Below are 22,367 nucleotides of genomic sequence, written 5' to 3'. Positions count from 1 at the left end.
CTCAAGTAGGAGACTCTTCTTCAGACAAGAAGTCCAGAAAAGAAGCACCAACCATGAGTACTAACATTACCTTTATTGTAAGGTCAGAGTAACAAAATCTTGCAAGTCTGAAAGTACATCCCCCCTCACTTATCTTACCAGAAAACTAGGAAGGGTCCCTTCTGAGGCACTTCTTCCATCCCCACCACTCTTTTGGACTCAGATTTCATATATCAGACCATTGGTTGGGTTGTGGCTCTTCCTCCTGTCATTTCCACATACCATTATAACAGACCAGATCCAAGTTGTTCCCTGCTTGAGATACTGGCAAATGGTACCCCTTCTAATTCAAAGTGGCTGGTACTCAAAGCTGATCATGTAAGTGTATTACTTGAAGCAGAATAATCCTCATGTGCCCTTCTGTCTTTCTGGAAGTAAATCTGCAACAGCAGCAAGTTAAATAACAAATATTTTGCTATAGATTTGAGGCATTCCAAATCAGTCCTTCATTCTGCCTAATGGTAGAGCTGCTCCTGTTATTTGGGATTTGGCGATAATACCACATCCTTAATCTTCCCATGGTACAAACTGTATATATACGCATACAGTATGAAAGTAAATATGCAACATTGGATTTGAGTCTACAGAAATAGGACTCATGCTAGCAAAGTGAATTCTTCTAATGCTTGAGAATCAGTTTAAGTCTAATTCAGTGAATGTCTGTCACCAACATAAAACAGTAACGTTCCTTGCACCGGCTTTCCCATCTTAGACATGATCACATCCAGCCATGCTTGATGCTAATGATGACAATGGTGGTGATGAATTATACAATATTTAAAATAAGACAAGCAAATATTTTACAAGCATTCCAGAAGACAAGGTTCATCATCTTAATCCAGATTAGATGTAAGTAGGAAAGGTTGGCAGAGTGGGGAGCAGACTATGTATGTGAAATATTTCATTTTTTATAGTTACGTTGAGAAGGTTTATCTAGATCTATAAATCAAAAGATTTTTGCTTTATAAAATATTTAATCTGCCTGCGAAACAAATGATGATTATAGGGAAGTTTTGGAAGAAAAATCTTTTAAGGGATCTGCCATTTATCAATAGACGAGAATATTTGTAGCTCAGGGTTGAATTGTGAGTCCTTGATGCTCTTTGAGTTTGCTTGTTTTCTTGCAGATGTTTCACTATCCAAGTAGGAACTTCATCAGTGCACTGATAGTGATGATCATTTTCACTGATGGTATTATCTAGTTTGGCAATGAAAGGTCTACAAGGAAACAACGAAGCTCAGAGAGCACCAAAACCCCTGTAAATGCCATGTTTTCTAGCCATTGGTTGTGGATCCTATCTAGTCAATGTCCCTAATTTCTGCATCCAATAGGAAAAACAGTTATAGATGCACTTTAGATGTAGGACCTCTTGGTGGAATAAAGCAAAACAGTATTTATTTAAGGACTGGGTATTGCATGGGTGTCAAACTCAATCATGTCACGTGACGTAATGCGACGTATTGTGACATTTTTTGTCTTTGCGAAGCCAGGGTGAGTGTGGCCTGCGTGTGACACGTCCTGCCTGTGGGCTGCCAGTTTGACACCCCTGGTATATTGGCACATATGAAAAACCTTTTGAAGGTTCTGAAGCTCGTGGGTACGTAAAGGGATGAAATAAATTTTAGTTATGCCATCAAATCCATAAAAAAAAAATCAGTAGAATAAAAATGATGAAACGATGTTGATGATATATCTTTTCATTTTTACAATGACTAGAGAAAGATATGACAGTTATTGCATGGTGACCATAACTAAACAAAACAGTGAGGAATTGTTTAAATGACCTACAGTATAAGATGTAGAGGTCATGTTTTGCAGGGAAAGTAATTGAGTGGTATTTGATAATATTAGCATAATTACACTATCAAAATAAAATAGCTATGTAGCAAACCGCACTGCTTCAAAAACTGGGAGGAATAAATCTTATGAAACTGTGAACATGATTTCAGTTCTATAATCTTGGAAAAGTGACATAGTTTCTATGTGGAAACTAATTGTGGACAAAAGCATGAATATTGTAAAGAGTGTTTTTTGACTGTGGATATCAATTCCTAGGCCAAATTTTGGGAATGGTAAATATTACGTGATTAAATGGTGAAATGAAGAGCATTGGACCTAAGACATTGATATTATGCTGTGTCAGTTGAAGAGTAGCTTGATTGATGGATTTTTAAGCATTTTTAGGATGGAAATGCACATCTCCTAAAAAAAGTGAAATGAAACATTTAATCTAATATATTTTGATGTGCATATTTTGTGAACCTAATTGCTTCAGCCACTGGCATTCAACGAATGTTTTTACATACAGTCTATTTCAGTCTGAAGGATGTAATGAAGTGGCCAGAAAGCTCTGATGAAATTGAAATGTAATGTTTTTAATTTACAGGAATAGTGAACAGTGGCAGATTCCACCATGTCGTCCAAGAGAGTACCATTCTATCAAAAAAGTCACAAGCATTTTGATCTGTCTTATCGCAACCGTGATACTAGATACATGCTCCAGGAATATTCAGCAAGGAGGTAAGGGGCATCACCGCTGTTCCCATATGAAAGCAATTCATATCTACATATCTTTTGATTTATAAAACTAATCAAAGTGAATAATGACAAGAGCTATGGTATTATTAGATAGGTAGCCTGTTCTACTTTTTGCCTTATTATGGGAGGATGACACTAGGAAATTTATGTGAGGCTATTGGGGCCTAAAAACATCTCAGGGTGATAAAGAGCTGTCATAAGAACAATGCAATGCAATTTAAAAAAAAAAAAAAGGTTTTAAGATGCTTCTACAGGCATATTTTGAAAAGGATCAGCTCCTATTTGCAGTCTGACCATCATTTTTCAAGGGGTTATCAGCTTCTTCCTTCTACAATAACAAGGAATTATTTTAGCAAATAAAATAGAAAAAATGAAACTTGTGTTTTGTTTTGTAGAACACAAACTTTGGCATTTTCACCATATCTATGAGAAATATTACATTTATTGTTTTTAGTATAATGAATTTATTGATAAATTATTCTGAATGTTCATGAATTTTCCTATTACAGTAGTACTTCAGTACTCATCGTTAATTGGTTCCGGGAGGTGCAAAAAACTATGAGTAAATAATGTAGTGAGTCACAAGGCAGCCAGCACTGACAAATTCTAGCTTGTGCATTGAATACCAAACAAATGATGAGTACTGAGACAAACTTTTTATGTCAAAAAGTGTTGAGTACCAAATTTGATGAGTTTCAAAGCGATTGAATACCAAGATATAACTGTATTCTGTTCCCATTTGAATCTCTGATGGGACCCTAGTTCCTCTTAGCACAGAAGTAGAAATGTATCCTCACTATATTTTCTTGACTGCATGTGCGACTTAGTGAGCCTGAAAGATTCCCTGCATTCAGAAAGTCTGAGGCATATGAGATAAGTCTTCTGGGAGATATGAACTCCAGCAAAAGAAAGAAATACAAATTTGCCAATCTCAACCTTCACAAGTTACTCTGCTTTAGAGGGTGGTTCAAGAGACCACAGAATTTCTGATGATTTGCCCCTCATGGCCCCACCTCCATGCAAGCACCACTTGGACTATTGCACATTCCAAGATGGAGAGTTTTATGCAAAAATCCAGAATTATGCCTTGAACAAGCCTCAGGGGAGATAACTGAATTATTCTACCTGGTAATGTTTTGCTTGGAAAGAGAAACATCTCCTTCTTTATTTTTGAAGTTGGTTTATCATTTCAATCAGAATGAGGCCTAGAGTGGGAAAAGTGTTGTTTCAGATTCCTACAACTGTGTTATAGACGTTGAACTTTAGTGTTTCTGATCTCCTTCCTCTTCCTCTTCCATCTCAAAGCTCAAATTTATTATTTGAAATAATTTCAGTACCAATTTGACTTTTGTGTGGTAGGTCAAGGATTACACTCCCAAAAAGAGTAGCTGGGTGCTAGGGCCAAATTAAAATGCAATTTACTTTAAAATTTAATTAAATACAGTTAATATGATTGAAGTTGTGCAATTAGTATCCTCTTTTTATCAGAATAAACTTGGTAACACTTTTGCAGATATGTAAGAACCATATCTAAGGCCTTTGTAGGTTGTACCTCTCTGATCTATGTGATCTAGGACCTTGCCATCTTAACTGAAACAACAATGGTCTAGATTAGGATCCCAATTCAGAATAAAACATCCTATTAGATTATCTTCTTCTATTTAAAAGGTAGGCAAAGGCAGATGTGGAATGTAAGAATAGGTGATGTATACAAATTTGTTGATGGTTAGTTTTTTCTTTGCCTCAAAAGCTATAGAAAGCTTAAACTTGTTCAATGTGTTGCTGCCATTGTTTTTATTATCACTACTACTAGAAGTATTATTTTGCATTTTGAAGGGCTGCTTCTAGACAGGCCTACCAAACATCATCCAGCCTAGGCAGAACAACATGCGTACTATGTGCCCGAAAACACCATACAACATCTGAAGAGGCCTCACAGGAATCCCAGGAAAGGTAAAACTTTCTGCAGCTATAACAATAAAGGTATCCAGGGCCAAACATTTGTCTACTGTTTGGCTAAGCAGCTTTAGGGAACTGGCATGTGGAGAAAATGCCCTTGATTGAAATGCTTAGATCTAGCAAAGGTGAGTGAAAAAAGTAGAGTAGCAGTTGGTCCATATAAAGAAGAAAGCCAAAGGGGAGGAACTGGGAGGGACATTAGGAAAAAGAAAGACCAGAGAGATTTTTATTGTCAAGAGTTGCTGAAAAAGCAAAGGTCATGTTTACACGTTCAGTTGGAATACTCAGCTAGATCTTGGACAGCATTTTTTAAAATTTATTCTAACGTTCATGGGGAGTGATGCTTATCTCCATAGCTTCACAGCTATGGAGTCTCAGAAATATCCCTGAATGTCTCTTGGAACACTTTGTAAAAACTGTTTAGGGCCCTCTTGCTCTTGCTCTCAAAGGCCTTCAGAAAAGAAAGGAGAAAATTCTTGAGAATTTTCAAATCCTCAGAGCTCTGGTGGATTGGCTGGCGAGAGCTGTCAACACGCATATACTTGCCGCATAGCAGGTTTTTCATTAATTTATTAGATCTGGAATACCGAAGCATTGGGTGTCTCCTAAATCTCATACCTGATATGTTCCCATGCTAGAAATAGATTTTAAAATTGGGTTGAATGCAAGTCAGTTTTTCGGTTTAAAACAAACATGCAAGGTTCTAGCTAAATGCTGAAACATTGAACAACTTATCTTGAATATAGTTGCCTCCTAATCATAGGGGAGGTTTAAGGTGATCTCTCAGTTGAAGCCAGGAGATGTCCTCCTGGCAACTCTTTTCCTATTTGTGTGAATGGCTGTGTGCCCACTGACATTCCGTACAGCAAATATGTATCAGTGACCTGCTCCCAGTGTGTTATGAAAAGTAAAGTTATGGCGATATCTTCATCCCATTCCTCTGCAGTTCAGTTGAGGATCCTCATGTTTCCTCTTGGCAGTCTTACTTCTGCAATGAAGATGAATGCTGACCTTGGTTCAAGTGGCCAATCTATAGTTAGTGATTTGGTCTACCATGAGGAACTGGGTCCAGAATGTAAAAGAAATCAGTTGGGATTCCTCACGAGGGAAAATGGTTGCCATGACAGGGAAGACTTCCCTGTTTAGTTCTCATACTGCCTCAGTACCACTAGTATGGTGGTCCCTTGGAAAAAAGGGAGCTGGCATTCACATTAGGAATACCCCAGAGGAGAAAGTGGGATGTGTGTGTGTGTGTGTGTGTGTGTGTGACTTATCTGACTACCTCACCTCACCAAATCATATTAGCATGTCTGTCATCAATATTTTATAGCAGTTCTGCCATGGCAGTATGATAGCATCAGCTCTTCGAATATGCTGCATAACCAACTACGCAATAGAAAAAGGTGACAATATTGAAAATATTTTACTTTTCCTGTCAGCCGTTTGCTCATTTAAATTCATATTTATTTTAGAGATGGATAGACACTCATGCACACAGGGTATGGCTTAGAAATGAGTTGGATATGCTGGGCTATTTATTCAGATATCTGAATCATGTCTTGCTATTTGAAAAATCTGAAATGGTATTTTTAGTACTTAAAATATCTCTCTGGTGCTCAAGCAATTCCAAGTTATTTATGTAGGTGTCTAAATGTTCTTCTTATTGGTTTCACTTCTTTAGAGATGTACCAAGATTCATTCATTCATTCTTTCTTTTTTCTTTTTTCTTTTTTCTTTCTTTCTTTCTTTCTTTCTTTCTTTCTTTCTTTCTTTCTTTCTTTCTTTCTTTCTTTCTTTCTTTCCTTCCTTCCTTCCTTCCTTCCTTCCTTCCTTCCTTCCTTCCTTCCTTCCTTCTTTCCTTGTTATGTAAAGCAGAGGAGGGCTGGCTAACATTGGTTTTTGGGTGTCAAGAAAGATGATAGAGTGGAGATAGGAGGAATTGTTCCCTGGAAATTTGTTTTGTGTAAACCTCTCTGTAAAGACAACACAAAGCATCTTTGTTCAAAATAGGGACGTTCCTGCTTTTTGATGAATCTCTTCCCTGTGATAGGGGATTCTCCACCAAAGAATCTCAGGATAGTCTAATGTATTTAGTGCATTAGATTAAATCTGGACAATACTATGTTTTTATTGGATGTTTCGTTGTTTATTGTACGATCTTGATCACAGTATTATCAACCACAAGGAATTTTTGTGAGGATAAAATGGGATGTACATGGAGGCATCTTAGAGGAAAGGTATAACTTACCTGTAATTAAAGAGAGCTTGCAAAGTTCTCAGTCACTTTTATAGAGTTTATTTATTTATTAGATTTTGATCCCACCTTTACTATTTTTGTAAATAACTCAAGGCGGTGAACTTACCCGATACTCCTTTCTCTTCCTATTTTTCCCACAACAACAACCCTGTGCAGTGGGTTGGGCTGAGAGAGAGAGTGACTGGCCCGAAGTCATCCAAATGGCTTTCATGGCTAAGGAAGGACTAGAACTCCCAATCTCCTGGTTTCTAGGCCAGTGCCCTCATCACTACACCAGAATGTAGTTTTTCTAACTTAATACTGTCAAAGGGATAACTATCATAACTTTCTTTGGCCTTTTGATAACAGTACGATCGCTTTGATACTGGGTGACATCTAACTAGTTTTCTCTCTGTTCTTGCAGGAGTCATGAGCAAAAGTCCCTGCACTGGAGTGAACAGAGGAGGATCCGATATGTCAGGAGTTTGGCTGCTTTAGAGGATGAGCTTCGCATAGCCCGACTCCTTGCTAGAGAACAATTGGATAAAGTTGCCATACAGAGGATGGTACCTTATTTTCATTTCTTTTCTATTGGTAGAAAATAATGCCCATCAATTACTTGTTTTCCTACCAGAACAGGCTGAACATCAGGGTTCATAACTCACATTCAGCCATCATTTATTTGAACCATGATTTGTTGAATAAGTCACAAGGGCTGGATTGCCATGTTATACTGCATTCCAGGGGTCTCCAAACTTGGCAACTTTAAGACTTGTGGACTTCAACTCCCAGAATTCCCCAGACAGCATGGAAGTTGAAGTCCACAAGTCTTAAAGTTGATAAATTTGGAGACCCCTGTTGTATTCCATAATTTACAAAACATTGTTATTTGCATAAAGTCAAGGCAAAATGAAGCAAGTCAACCTCATTATCACAACAGTTAAAGTTGGCCCAAAGTCACACCTGTCATTGACAACTTTGGTTAATTGACACTATTGCTTGTTTCTTTCTAGAGAGTATTCCTATCCAATGTCTGTAGAATTTGGAGGTTTTTAAAATGCATTTATTAATATTCTAATTATTTGTTTAGTGGTGGTTTGAATTAAATGAACTAATTCTGGTTAATAAAATAACACGTCTTAGTTGAGTCATGTCCTCGGGGATTATTAAAAAAAACCATTAACATGTGGGCTATAGATTTTCTAAATTTTAAAAAATGCTATAAAATTATAACTTAGCTTAATGTATGAACACATGGGCTTTTTCCAGGTTATTGAATTATTTTCCCACAATTACTATACAGGTAGAGGAAAAAATGGCCTTGGAAAGGTATGCGGTTGAAGAAAGCATCAGCCGAGCCCCAGAATTTTTAGTGCGGCTGAGATCTCATACTGTGTGGGAAAAGATGTCCGTCAGGCTTTATTGTACAGTCCAAGGATTTCCCACCCCTGTTGTACAATGGTAAGCCTTTGACTCTTTCCAGGAATCTCAAGATGGTGCTAAGTGTTATTCATGTAATAACCCAGCTATTAAATGTCACTTTTATATTGGCTATGTTTAAGAAGCTTTTATAATCCTCAAAGACATTCTGGATGGATGCCGTTGCCTTGACATGAATGAAACAGGAGTTTCCGACTTTATACTTGAAGGCATTGATTGGAGATTTCAGAGCTTGAAATGGGTTGCACACTGAGATGTTCATTGAGAAAAGATCAGGGGACAGAGTGCCATATGCCATTCTGGACAAAGTTGAATAACTCTTCAATCAGTCATTATGTCCCAATTGATTTTAAGAGCGCTTCTTCATTAGGATATAAAAATATAAGAGCTTGAAACTCAACAGAGAAAATGACATTCAATTAAAACTATGGGTATATGCAGCAAGCATCATATTGTAATCTCGGGGTACCTCAAATTTAACCTCAGGGTACCTCTGTGTGTAACCTTTGCATAGCTCCCGAAGAAATCCCACAATGTCATCCATGTTTGGTAGCTGATCTAATTTACTTTTGGCTCAGCTGAAACTACTGCAAAGCTAGTTTAGGTTTTGAGACACTGCTCTGGGAAGTTATAGGTCAGCTACTTCCCAATTTATGGAAATGTTAGCCTCAGTGCTTTTTTTCTAAAAAAAAAAAAAAGGTGCCGGAACTCACACATGTCATACAACCCACCTTGCCTAACCTACAAGGTTCCATCCAAAAAATGTGCCAGAACTCCGTTCTGGGCGTTCTATGAGAAAAAAAGCCCTGGTTAGCATCATCCCACCTCAGGTTCCTGGGCCACAGCTTTTCTAACAGGTCTTCAAAAGAGAAGTTAACTTAATGGCTTTTCAAAGTGCCACCTTATATATATATAATTTTTTAATAATAGGCCAAATCCCAAGACATGCCAAATCTTGCAGTTTCACCCAAAAACTCATGGTGATTTTGATTCTTGCTTGTTTCTGCAATAGTTTTCTAATACCACTTCTATTTATGTTGATGGTCATCAAAAATGAAGCCAACAGCTGGTGTCTTTCCTGTCAAACTATAGAGTGACATCAGTTTTGCCTGAATTACATTGCAATTTGCTTTTCAGCATAAGCTGCAAGCTTTTGATTTTTGTATGTTTGGTTTTGCTTCTCAGGTACAAAAATGAAGAACTGATTACTCCTGCAAGTGAGCCTGGGAAGTACACAATTGAAAGCAAATATGGAGTGCACGTGTTGGATATAAACAGGTACATGTCTCTGATGGAGCCGTTATTAAGGCAATTTGATACTTGTTTTACAAAAAATCAATCCCATCAAATCCATAAGACTGATTGCCAGTTATGGAGTATAGGAGATCTGCCTACAGTTGAATACATATTGTGGTTTGGGTTCTTTGTGAAAATTAATTTTCTGTCCACTACCCAACTCTTACATCTGAATCTTTGTCACCCATGAAAAAGACACCATAAGCAAGGGAGATCCTGGCTGGGTCAGATCTACCCACTCTGTACCTCAGTGTTTCTCAGCCTTGATAATATGTCGATGAAATTCTCAGTCATCCAGGTGGAATTGTCTGGAAGTTGAGTCATGGCAGCTGGACTTCTTTTCTTTTTGACTCTCTGATGGTTGGAGATAGTTTGGTTTATGCCAAAATGGAAAATCCTTCCCTCAATGGAGGTGGTGCCTCAGACACAACTTCTCCCCCTTTGATATGCTGCTCTTGCATCAGTCCCCAGGAAGACCAAGATCACATCACAGGCTCACCAGGGAGGAAACACTTAATGACCCATTTAGGAGAAAGGACTCTTAATGACTCTCGGCCTACTCACCTAATGAGCCTATCCAGATTAGGTGAGAAATGAAATGACCCTTGAGAACCCCTAACCAACTTACTCAGACTGAAGAAGCTTCTTGGATAAGCAGTGAAACATTTCAAAAAGAAATGATGTCCAGTTGCTATGACTCGACCTCCAGTCAATCTTGGCCACTTTAAGATGCGTGGACTTCAACTCTCAGAATTTCCCAGCCAGTATAGAGTTGCAGCTAAGGTTGAAAAACTCCGCTCTATGATATATTTTTCCTCAGGTAAGCTCTGGAAAAAGACAAAAGGTCTTTGTTTGGCTCATAGGGGGAGGATGGGAACTCTTCCTTCACTTCTTTAGCAACTTTGGGGATGGGGAGAGGTGCTGCTGGGAGGCAAAATAGGCCTATAAATTCACAAGGCAGACTGCACTGACGCACAATCGCACAGTGTATATTCTATGTCCCAGTCCATTAAACCAAACATTTATATTCACTTTTGTGAGCTTTATTTATTTATTTTAAGAATCCTTGCGTATGCACGTGTCTGTGGCCTAGTTAATGGTATTCATTTTCACCTGGGATTTTCATCAGAAAGCACCATGATTTCTCTTGCACTTTCTGTTCTCTCTATCATTATTTCCATTTCCCTTTCTGAGCTTAGCTTCTACTGTCTTTTATGACATATATATATATTAAAAAACATTAAAAAATATATCTTAAAAAAGGAAGCACCAGGCCTTGAGATGTAATTCTTCTTGTTCCAGTGCAAATCTGATGAAAATCTCCCCATATTTCCCACAGCAGAAACCCCAAGGAGAGGAGAGAGTGCTTTCCTTTCCGTAGGAACAATGGACAGTCTGAGAGAGCAGAATTTGAAGAGCTTGTAGTTAAAAGAGTTTGATCCACTCTCCCTAGCTGTGCATTATGGTCCTGATGTACATTGTCCTCCCTTTGGCCCATTATTATATCCAAATCCAGTTGCAGCTTGCTACACATTGAATGCAGTGGCATTCATCCCTGGATCTTTGCCACAAGCAATTTGGTTTCCAAACACTCCGCAGAAGAAAAATCAGATCATGGATGTGACATTTCATCTACTTTGGCCATTGTTTATTAACCATTATAAATCAAGGTCCCTGGAATTAGCTGCCATACACATCAGAGGATGTGATTTAGTTGAATGCTAATGTCTGAATGAACTTTCCCTTCATAGAGCTCTTTTCCTTTTATGCAAAGTTGTTTTGGGGGCTACACCGAATATTCCTGTTCCCCCCACTACACATAATACAGTTATTAAATATCTGAATAACTGCTTGATATTTTCAGGATATCTAACAGTTAGGGTGCTCTACGTATTTCAGTATTCTTCTCAGCTGTTCATGCCACTGAGCTGAGTTTCAAGTCATCTGATATGTGGCCACTTAAAGCCGCTGAGCAGTTTCTTGGCTCTCATCTTCCCGGGTCTCTGAAGCTGAGGCTGAGAAAGCCTTTCCTTCTGATGTGAGTGTGTGACATTCATTCCTAGGAACATACGAGCGCTCCTTGGCTCCAGTGGGAACATTCTTTAGGAGCCAAAGCGATGGCATCGTCTCATCATTTTAAAGTTGCTACTGGGTACCTTTTTATCTACGCAATTGGGTGTCTCGGTGGACTTTTACATCTGCTCCAAAGTCTAAAGGTTTTAAATTTTGGTCAAACCAATTCTATCATCTGTCTCTGTCTCTGTCTCTGTCTCTGTCTCTGTCTCATCTATCTATCTATCTATCTATCTATCTATCTATCTATCTATCTATCTATCTATCTATCTATCTATCTATCTATCTATCTATCTATCTATCATCTATCTATCTATCTATCTATCTATCTATCTATCTATCTATCTATCTATCTATCATCTGTCAGCGGTCATCTATCTATATCAGGGGTGTCAAACTGCCGGGCCCGCGGACTAGATGCGTCATGCGGAAGCCACACCCACCCCATTGCCGGCAATGGCAAAACAGTTCCGATATGTTGCGCGACGTTACGTGACTCGCGAGTTTGACATGTCTGATCTATATCTTCTGTCCTCTGTCCTCTGCCATCTCTCTCTCTCTCTCCTAACTATTTAGCTATCATCTATCTATTCTATCTATTATTCTCTCTCTCCCCCTCCAAATATGGAATCTTATTTGACTCCCCAAAGATATTCATGTACCTTCCTTCTTGAAGGTAAACAAAAAGACAGAAGGCTTTACCTTCATTCCCAACTCTTAATTCTTCCTTCTTTCTACACAATGCACACTATGTGTATAGCTTCCAGTACAATTTCTTATGTTCTGGTTTATAAACCTCTGGCATCCATTGATTTCATCCTGGATCACATTATATGGTTGCTTCTGAGAATGGAAGCTATTTGCCAAAGCAATATATGCTAATAGATGCATTTACTTAGGTGTGGCTGGGAATGTTGCCTGATTATAACTGGATAGCTGCCATAAAAAGGAAAAGACAAAACCATTTTCTAGCCCCCCCCCTCTGTGTGTATGTGAGTGCATAATAAAATTAGTGGGCATGGAGCCTAACAATTACCAAGGAGTATTTCTATAGGTACATTGTTGTTGAACCATCTAGTCAGATCCTTGTAGTAATTATATTTACTGAATGACAGAAGGGCATATTTAAAATGTTCACTAGTTAAATTCTATTTTGACATGAAATTAAATTATTCTCTCACATGGATAATCTGATTTAATGCCTTCCTTCCTTCCTTCCTTCCTTCCTTCCTTCCTTCCTTCCTTCCTTCCTTCCTTCCTTCCTTCCTTCCTTCCTTCCTTCCTTCCTTCTATTTGTCACATTCTCTCTTACTAATTTGCTTTTATGAATATAAGCATTCAGGCTTCTCTTTGGGCCAGACTTCCCATGATGCAGATCTGTGATTTTTCTGCAATACAGTCAAGCAGCCTTAGTGAAAGGATGATCCAACTAATAACTTAGGGGATTAATGTTAGAGAAGCCCTGTGCTGTTTTCCCAAGAGAAATGCTCTCCTCACTCCAGTTCTGTTAATTCCACTTGGAAGCAAGAAAAAACAGAAGCCTACTATAAGAACAATAGTGCCCACGGAATAAATTTCTGGAAATACATAGGAAATATCTCTGGTTCAGTGTGGACAATTGAAATCTATGTGGTCTTTTTCATATTCTTCCTTTTTTTTTGATACACATTCTTTACTGTGCTACTCCTTTAGCCACAAGATGCTTCAGGAGTGATAATTGTAAGAACTGTTTGTCACCAAGGGTGTTACTTTTTCTCAAGGAAATTGGAAATTTAACACATCTAGGCTGAAGGGAGTTGGCAGTAAACAGAGCTCTATAAATATTGATGCGGTAACCACATGAGACTTTCTGTTATATTATTGGTGAAGCCCAGAATATATTCTACCTTCTACCATTCCAGCAACATTAAGTTGAAAAATTCACTCCAAATGGAATAAATCTAACCCAAAGATTAATTGCTAGCTATGTTGAGGCTCCTTGACTTGAACAGCAAGATTTTTTTTTTAAAAAAAGAAATCCTTTTAATTCAAACTTTATCCCTCACGGTTTTTTTTTTTAACAGCAACCGTATCATGTATTTTTGTAACACAAGACAATTTTTCTGAGCTTCTGTGACTTCTAATAGAACGCAGTGCAATGCACAAGTGGAGATTTGCCTCTAGGGGGAGCTGTAGTCCTTATATATAACTAAAGTGAGTCATAAATGAGTTTTCGAAATGAATAGGCCACTTCTGAATAATGTCATAATGCCTAAATCCTCTTGTTTTTGTCTTCTTCTTCCTCTTTCAGTCCCTTCTTCTCATTTAAAATAGGGCTCCGATAAGCCTTCTGTCTTTTGTAGAAAATAACCTTGCTTCACCATAAAATCTCCAGCTCTGTGGCAGTTGTTGCCCAGACTTTCTGTGTCACTTTTTGTCCTTCAAACCATTTTGCATAACATCCCCAGTCAAATATGAAAGCAACATCACATTTCTTTTCCTGGACGTTCTCAAGAGTTCTTTCCTCCCTCCACTTGAACTTTGGAGAGGAAATCTGATGCTTAAACTTTCAATCAAAGGCATGGAAGCTTTAAAGAGACACCCACAAAGATGAAGTCTATAATTTAGTAATGTGATCCCAGATGCAGCCACATCTTCTCATTTATATCAGGAAAAGAATCAAAGAGTTTATTTTATTTTATTATTTTTTTGCAGGAGATTAGGTGCTTGGAGAGGGCCAGTGAAAACAGCATTCTAATATGAGTCCCTAACAGCTTTTGATATTTTATATTATTCTTACCATTTGTTGCAGTGGACAATTTTGATTCTAATATCAGATTTTAAGGCATTGGATGAAACGTACCTGCCTTTATGAATATAATTCTAGTTGGTCTACATAGGTTTCCTAATAAAACTTCATTCAGCCATTAATTTGTCCGGGAAGTCAAAGACAGTCACAAAAAACCTCAAGACACTTAGCTGTCCCATGATACTAATTTAACAAAGAGCAGAATTTCTTTCTGTGCTATATTTCTAGATGCCATCTTGTACTCTCATCAAAACTGTTTTTATCTGTACTTGCAAGGTTATTTTAAGTTGCTGAGTGGGTGCAGAAGCTACAATGACTCACCGCCCAAAAAGTAATAGCTTGACCTACAGCCCATCCAGTCCTGATCAAAGGTGGCTTGAACCCATGGCCTCTCATCTTCAGAGAGAGAGACTGATAAAGGACAAGAGAGAGTGTGATGGAAGCAATTGCATTGGCCATTTGTGACATACTTTTATTTAGCAGAAAGAGCCGGGGGGGAAATGACGGGAAAGAGAAAGGATAGATCTCATTTACTCTGACAAAGAAAAAATAATAATACACAAGAAAATGTAGTTCATGTGGCAGACGTTTCTCTACTATTACACAGCAAGTGATGTGTAGCGTTTTCCTTTTCCTTGGTTTGATGAAAGCCTGCTCTATAGTAAATTAAATCTCAGTTATGGAAGTAAGGTAATAAAATGCAGAAGAAAGCAACTACCTCTTAGAAACCAGCATAATCAGAGCCACTAAACATTAAATTGTCTCTCTAGATGCTTGACAATTGTCCCTCCTGTATGCAGGCCACAGAAAGCGTCTGTTGGGTCTGTAGTGGGATTGCATGATAGTCAAATTCTGTTTGCCTTCTAGATTAACGCCCCTCCTCCCAACACACCTATATCAGCATTTGAAGGGAAATATCAGTTATTTTCTTTGATGTGATCCATCGTTTGTTCTTTTTGCTGTTTAGGGCTCACTATGATGATACTGCTACCTATACTGCAGTGGCAACAAATGTACACGGACAAGCCTCAACCAATGCCGCTGTGATTGTGAGAAGTGAGTAAAGCCACATGATGATGTGAAACAGTTACACACAGGGCTTTTTTTGTCATAGAACGCCCAGAACGGAGTTCCGGCACCTTTTTTGGATGGAACCTTGTCGGGTAGGCAAGGCGGGTTGTATGACGTGTGTGAGTTCCGGCACCTTTTTTTTTTTTTTTTTTTACAAAAAAAGCACTGGTTACACATGTGGGGATATTTGAATGATTTGGTTCACAATGTTGTCGCTTTCTTCCAGGATACAGAGGGGATGAAGAACCGTATCCTGTTGGAATATTTCCCTATCGCTGTAAGTTCACCTTGTAGTTAGAAGCAACTCTAGACCTGTCATAAGCCTCAAAGATGTTCCTTCCCCTAGAATCTCATTTAAAAGACTACCAGAGAAGTTTACTATTAGGCTCAATTCAAGAAGTTGGTTTTGACCTAGACCTATTAACTTGCACTCCACTTTCAGTTTAAGACGGGCCTCTCTCCTGGATAGGTGCTCTTTCTAAATAATGTCTATAAGGATTAAGAGCAGGAACTTCTTATCCACTTGATTTTATTATTTATGCTAAATTTTTCCCCAGTTCTGAAAGAGGGTCTTGTGAAATTTCAGCCCCCAAACCACTTATTTTTAAGCACTTAAAAGCAAGTCTTACATTTTATTAAAAAGTATATATATTGTCTTTAGAATCTATCTATCCATCTCTCTCTCGGTCTCTCTGTCTCTGTCTCTGTCTCTCCCTTCTATCCATTCACCTACCCACATAGAGAAAAAGAGAGTCTAGAGTTTCTAATATTTATTTGTAGCTATTGTGATATTACTTCAAAAGGAAATGTGCATATTTAATGCATTTTAATCTCTGGTGTCAAACTTGGAAAAGAGACATGGTATTTTTATACACCAATAATTTTAAAAATGGCATATATTAGGCACAGGTAAAACTTTTGGTTTCCTGAGTTCATTGTTCTAAGCCTGGCCATGGGAGTCATTGGTGCTCTCTGTGCTTGATTGTTTTCTTGCAGACATTTTATTATCCAACTAGGTAACATCTTTTAAGCCAGGCTTTGTGTGTATCCCTTTGAAACTCCAAACATATCTGACATAGTCTGCAGAGGAACACAGAAATCTCTTTTTTCCCCCTGACTAGATAGGTAAAGACATTTTCCAGGAGCTTAGAGAAGAGCTTGACTCCTAATTCTAACCTAGTTAACCTATTGAACCCAATAGATGGAAATAGAGAACAAGCAATACACATAATAAAAATAACTACCTATTCAGGCACAGAATAAAAATCTCCTCTCAAAAATCTCGAAAGAAAGGGGATTATTTTTTTAAAAAAAATGAGGGCTTAGTTTTAGTATTAATTTCATCCCATATTTGCCACAATGTAGCAGAACCTGGCCAGGTGTATAGAGTACAAGGCTGGAATTACTGAACTATGTAATTACATCAGCTATCTAGGTGTCCACGAGTGCTACGGTAATAGCATTGCGGTTTGGTAATTCCTGCTGCCATCACCAATTATCCAGGGCTGTCTTTCTCCTATCCCTGGAATTAAGGCTCTCATACTTACTTCTGGCTTTCTGGCAATAAAAAGGTAAATCAATGAATGAAAATTTCTGAAATGCAACCTCCTGGCTATGTAACTTAAAGGTTTCTAGGTACATAACTTTTCCTTGAAAGATAAACCAATCTCACAAGAGATAAAGTAAATCAAGTGATTTTTTTTAAAAAAGAAGAAATAAAATTTCAAAACAATGTAACATTAACTGACCCAAATGCACAATTCTAATAGTAAAGAAGATTAATTACAAAGCTATTCAGATTACAGAAAAAAGCAAGTTGATTAAAATAAAATTTGCAAAAAGAAATGTTTCTGGTAGACCACAAGTCTAATATATTAATCTAATATAAATAACTTGAAAGGAAATGATTAGGCAGAGAACGTCAAATTAATATTAAATCTCACAAGAGATTTAAAGGAAAGAGTATGTCATGCACATCCTATTTATGCTATAAGGAGGACATAAAACTCAGGTTCTTAATCTGTACAGAGAAATGGAAATAATATATATCACACATACACACACACACAAAGAAAAAAACTATCATAAATTCCTATTAGGGTTTAATACTATTTTTTCCAGAAATAATACAATTTGAAGCATGTATTCTTTTTTTTAACTTTGATGCCTATCCAACTTCCTGATGAGTCCAATAAGTTAATTTTCAGTTTTCTGTATCTCTTTGCTGCCATCTAATGGTCGTCCAATTTTTGCAACTCAGATGTGCGCACTTATCTTCCTTTTCCCCCCCCCTACTGTATAAAAAGAGGAAGAGAGTGGTCAGTGCAATTCCCAGAGAAACCACTGAGCCCTCTGAGGGCTCTGCTTCCAGATCATATCCCTGCAGCAATGAAGTGTCAGTGGAGTATCAGCAGAGGAGGAGATTGTCCTAGCAGCAACAGCTGTTTTCACACATGCTCATTTTTTCTACAGCACATTTCTGCTATGGGTCTTTTGGGGAACCTTCATTTTGAGTAACCATAGGAGGCTGCAAAAATCCAGATGATCTAAAAACACAGCAGGATCAGTATTGAAATAGTCCAACTCCTTGCTGCCCTCTAGTGTCATCTGGATATTTGCAATCCAGCTACACTAGTACCAAGCCCATGCAGTCTGGTTGTTGAAGGCCTGAGAGGATGAATGCTAGGAGGAATTTGGCAACCCCCAGATGTTTATGGTTGCTTTTGCTGCCTCGAGTATTCTTTTGCCACTGGCTTTGAAAGGGAAGGAAGGAAAGAGAGAAGGAAGGAAGGAAGGAAGGAAGGAAGGAAGGAGGTCGGTCTGCTTTCAGCTTTATAGCCAATGCATTAATCTAGACCAGGACTTTTCAACCTTTTCACCCATGGTACCACTTTTAGGATATGGCAACATCTGAGTACCACCAGTCGCCTAGCAAGGTGTCAAAAACTTGATGACCCAAAAAAAAAAGGAAAAAAGTGATGAAGTACAGGTAGTCCTCGACTTACAGCAGTTCACTTAGTGATTGTTCAAAGTTACAATGGCACTGAAAAAAGTGCCCCCCAAGCCACAGCCGAGCAAGACACCTGCCTGCCCGCCCGGCCGCGCTCTTCCTCCTGTCCGAGGTTTTCATTGTTGTGAGCATTTCTGTTGAGGATTGGCAGTGGGGATTGGGTGGGGGGTGTTTGGTTTTTATTCCCCCCGTCTGCTGGGTGGTTGCAGCAGGTTTTGGTCACTTCACATGACCCTGGGACACTGTGACCATCATAAATATGAATCAGTTGCCAAGCATCTGAATGTAAATCACAAGACCCTGGAGATGCTGCAACATTCCAGCTGATCGGCGCTTCTTCTGGGCTCAGCGGAAGCGTCAGGATCAGTGCTGAGCTCCAGCTGGACCCTGGTGCTGATCCTGGCGCTTCCGCTGAGCCCTGACAGCCCTGCAGCTCCAGCCATCTCTCACTCAGGCTTGTGCGGTGCTGCCACCGGTTCAGCTCATTCCCCTCCCCCGCTACCACTTTTCTAGGATGGTCGCGTACAACCTGCCAGGTGCCAATGTACCACAGGTGGTACCCATACCACTGGTTGAAAAGCCCTGATCTAGACTCCCATTGATTCACTTCAAAGAAACCTAGACATATCAAGGCATGTTGATGCATATTAAATCATTTCAAAGGTTTATCTCAACAACGGTCTTTTCAATTAACCTCATTCTTGCTTGCTTCCAGTGCCACTGCCAGATGAAATCTGTTTCACACATTTTGATGTTCAGTTTTTGGAGAGGTTTGGAGTCACCTTTGGTATGGAGGGGGAAACCCTTGCTTTAAGGTGTAACATCTTGGTCACACCAGAACTGAAGCGTCTCCATCCTCGGGTTGAATGGTACAGAGATGGTAAGACCCTTAATTATTTAATGTGATTTGCAGAGCTTCCTTTACGTTTCTGAATTTCCTAAGGATTGCTGAAATTCGTGACAACTTTTCGTGAGCTCTCCATCCCAATCTCAATAGTTGCCACTTAACCAAATGGCTTTTTTATATTTCTTAAGCAGTTCTGCATGTTTTTTTTCATAACTGGAATACTTCTGCAGAGCTCAGAGCCTAAAATGTAAGGCTCATTGATTAATGGGTGTCTAAGCAAAATAGCTGTTGAGGATCAAAACCCCCATCTCCACAAAAGTCCAAATACAATTACTTGGTCAATTAGTAAGGTAATAGGACAAAACTAAATAATAAGGTTTACTGTAGCTGAGATAAAACATCCTATATGTTTTATTGCCCCATTGCACTACTCAGTGAGTTTAATTTATATTAATGTTAGGTTGCAACCTCCCACCTGTGAGAATGACAAACTATTTGACAAGAATGCTCCAAAGATTTCAAATTAAATGTATCTTTATAAGAAGCCTAAGATTAAACCTAATACTGGCTTTCTCTTGCCTCTTTCCAGGTTTAATATGATATATTCCTCAGTTAGCAAATTCTACTGAAAAAGATCGAAAGGGTGTAAAGAAATAAGTCTTGATTCTGACTACAGTTGAAACCAAACCAAACGTATTTAAATCCTGTTGACTTTAGTGCAGGGTTGTCAAACTGTCGGCCCGCGGGCCGGATGCGTCATGCTGAAACCGCCCCCACCCCATTTCCAGCAATGGGGGAAAAGTCGTAATATGTTGCGACACATCACATGATGTTGCGAGTTTGACACGCCTGCTTTAGTGGAAAGAAAACAAGTGATTTATCCCAACTCTGTTAATCAATAGAGTTTTAAAAGCTTTAATGTTGGCTGAAACAGGTGCTTGACAAGATTTTTGTGACATGGTTTCAACATAGTATCTCCCAGTACACAAATTGTAAAGTTTCAGTTTAGTTAACATTGATACAGATTAGTGGACCCCTCAAATATCACCAAACATTGCAAAACAAGGCACAGGTACTTATATATTACTAGAAGTAGCATCCATCTGAAGCATGATGGTTTCTTCTAGATATATTTGCTCTGAAATGGCTGATTTGGAGATTGCAATGCAGAATATCTCTTTATTGCTGCTGTCTTATTAACATGTATTGAATTGCAAACTGTCTTCCAGATCTGCTAATCAAAGACTCCAAGTGGACAAAGTCCTACTTTGGTGAAGGACAAGTAGCACTGTCTTTCTCTCATTTGCATAAGGACGACGAAGGCTTATATACCCTGCGCATAATTTCTAGAGGCGGAGTGCATGAATATAGTGCATTTCTGTTTGTCAGAGGTAGGATAGCCTTGTTATTTGGGAGCTGATCCTGCTTGATTTTTTTTGAGGGATGATCAGAAGGGGTAGGGAGTGGGGAATTTTTGGCCTTCCAAAAATGTTGAATCTGCTCCCCTGAAATGCTTAACTATTGTTCTGGTGGTTGTAAAACAGACAGACAAAACTTTGGTGTGGTCCGTTTAAAGAGAGCATTCATGGTTACCAGAGTATTTTGCCATATTTATATCATGAGAAAGAAAAGGAGAATGGTTGCCTTTCTGGTTTGACAAAAAAGGAAGTGACTATATAAGATGGAATGAGGGTTATAATTTTATCTCATCCTGACACGGACAAGTCCCTACCAAATCTGGATGGGATTATCCGAATCCTTAAGGGCAAAATCGCAGCTGGAACACCTTCTTCATATACAGCCTTTATCTAAGCCAGCATTCTCAGCAGATGAAAGCTTTAGAGGTGAACTGATTTATAATCTGTGACATTTTGGCTCTGGTGACAAGCTCACCATCTTGTAAACAAGTCTAGTTGATTTCAGTGGAATTTACCCAAGCTCACCGACTGACACGCAGTAGGTTGTACTTACAAGCTTTCCACACCGTTCCATTTGTTTTTGCATGGGTGAATGGTAGGAGGACTGTGTTTTTTCAATTTCTCTCTCGGCTGGAAGCACCAACATTCTCAGTGAAAAAACATAGCAGTTATTACTCCATGCCTTCCCTGGAGCTATGCTGTCTTTTTCTGCAATATTGCTCCATGCTCTTCAACAACAGGAAGAAACCAACCTCAAAAGAATAAACATGGCACAAGGAGAATTCAGCCAGGGAAGCCAGGGAAAGCTAAAGTTGCCCACTGTTAACTTCAGTCAAATGCTGGGTAACACAACTCCTAAAATATTTTGCTATTAGATCTATTGGCCTGGATTAATGGGAGTTGGAATCCAAAATATCTGAAAAGGATTAGTGTGCTAATTTCATATATCCATCCATTAATCCTTAACTATTGGCATGTGAGGCCAATATGAGTTATGAAATTGTTTCCATGTTATGGGCATGCAATATGGAAAGTGTTGGATATGGAGGCCTATCTCCTGGTGTACGTAGGTTCCTCTTTATGAGATTACTGCTGGTTCAGTGTTCTGTATTAGTAGCCTTTTTGCTGAAGAAGTCAGACTGAACCTTCAGCAAATTTGGCTGAAAGCAACTTAATTTACATAAAAGAACCATTGAGAATTTCAGAGTAAAGCCTGAATTAGGATATAACACTGTCCCACTGCTTACTTCCATAAAGGAATCTTCCATAAAGGTCTTGTTAAGGAAGTAAGAAGATGCCCCACAAAATATTTTTTAAAGGACATGTCCTCAGGTAGCTACTTTTGTCTCATCTCCAACCCACCATGGAGACAGTAATATTTAGTTATTCCAATTTGAAAGTAGTGTTTTCCCTCTTTTCCTGAGTTCTGCTCTCCAAAAGATTGATAATGGATACTCGGTCCCCAGGAGACTTAGACCCTCCGACCCGGGACCACCGGCTGATGTTATGTAATGCCAGGTCCGTGGTTAATAAGGCCCCCCTCATACACGATCTTATTTTAGAGGGGGGTGCGGACCTGGCAGGTATTACTGAGACCTGGCTGGGTGTTGAAGGAGGAGTACCTCTAGTAGACATCTGCCCGCCGGGTTTT

The 22,367-nt window shown here is 38.8% G+C and overlaps 1 protein-coding gene across 1 annotated transcript in view; it reads left to right on the top strand.

The window, feature by feature from the left end:
* The first annotated feature begins 2,453 nt into the window (after positions 1 to 2,453).
* MYOM2 (myomesin 2) overlaps positions 2,454 to 22,367 on the top strand; it is a 75,291-nt gene continuing 55,377 nt past the window's right edge. Inside the window, exons 1-9 of the mRNA XM_015819152.1 lie at positions 2,454 to 2,560; positions 4,415 to 4,531; positions 7,198 to 7,339; positions 8,077 to 8,234; positions 9,399 to 9,491; positions 15,338 to 15,426; positions 15,668 to 15,718; positions 19,167 to 19,331; positions 20,528 to 20,689. Of these exons, the coding sequence (XP_015674638.1) occupies positions 2,454 to 2,560; positions 4,415 to 4,531; positions 7,198 to 7,339; positions 8,077 to 8,234; positions 9,399 to 9,491; positions 15,338 to 15,426; positions 15,668 to 15,718; positions 19,167 to 19,331; positions 20,528 to 20,689 (1,084 nt within the window). The remainder of the gene's footprint in view (positions 2,561 to 4,414; positions 4,532 to 7,197; positions 7,340 to 8,076; positions 8,235 to 9,398; positions 9,492 to 15,337; positions 15,427 to 15,667; positions 15,719 to 19,166; positions 19,332 to 20,527; positions 20,690 to 22,367) is intronic.

Source organism: Protobothrops mucrosquamatus, unplaced genomic scaffold (assembly GCF_001527695.2).
Source record: "Protobothrops mucrosquamatus isolate PMUCROS unplaced genomic scaffold, P.Mucros_1.0 scaffold864, whole genome shotgun sequence".
Taxonomy (NCBI): domain Eukaryota; kingdom Metazoa; phylum Chordata; class Lepidosauria; order Squamata; family Viperidae; genus Protobothrops; species Protobothrops mucrosquamatus.
Note: the sequence above shows the minus strand (reverse complement) of the source record. Positions and strands in the feature narration are given on the sequence as shown.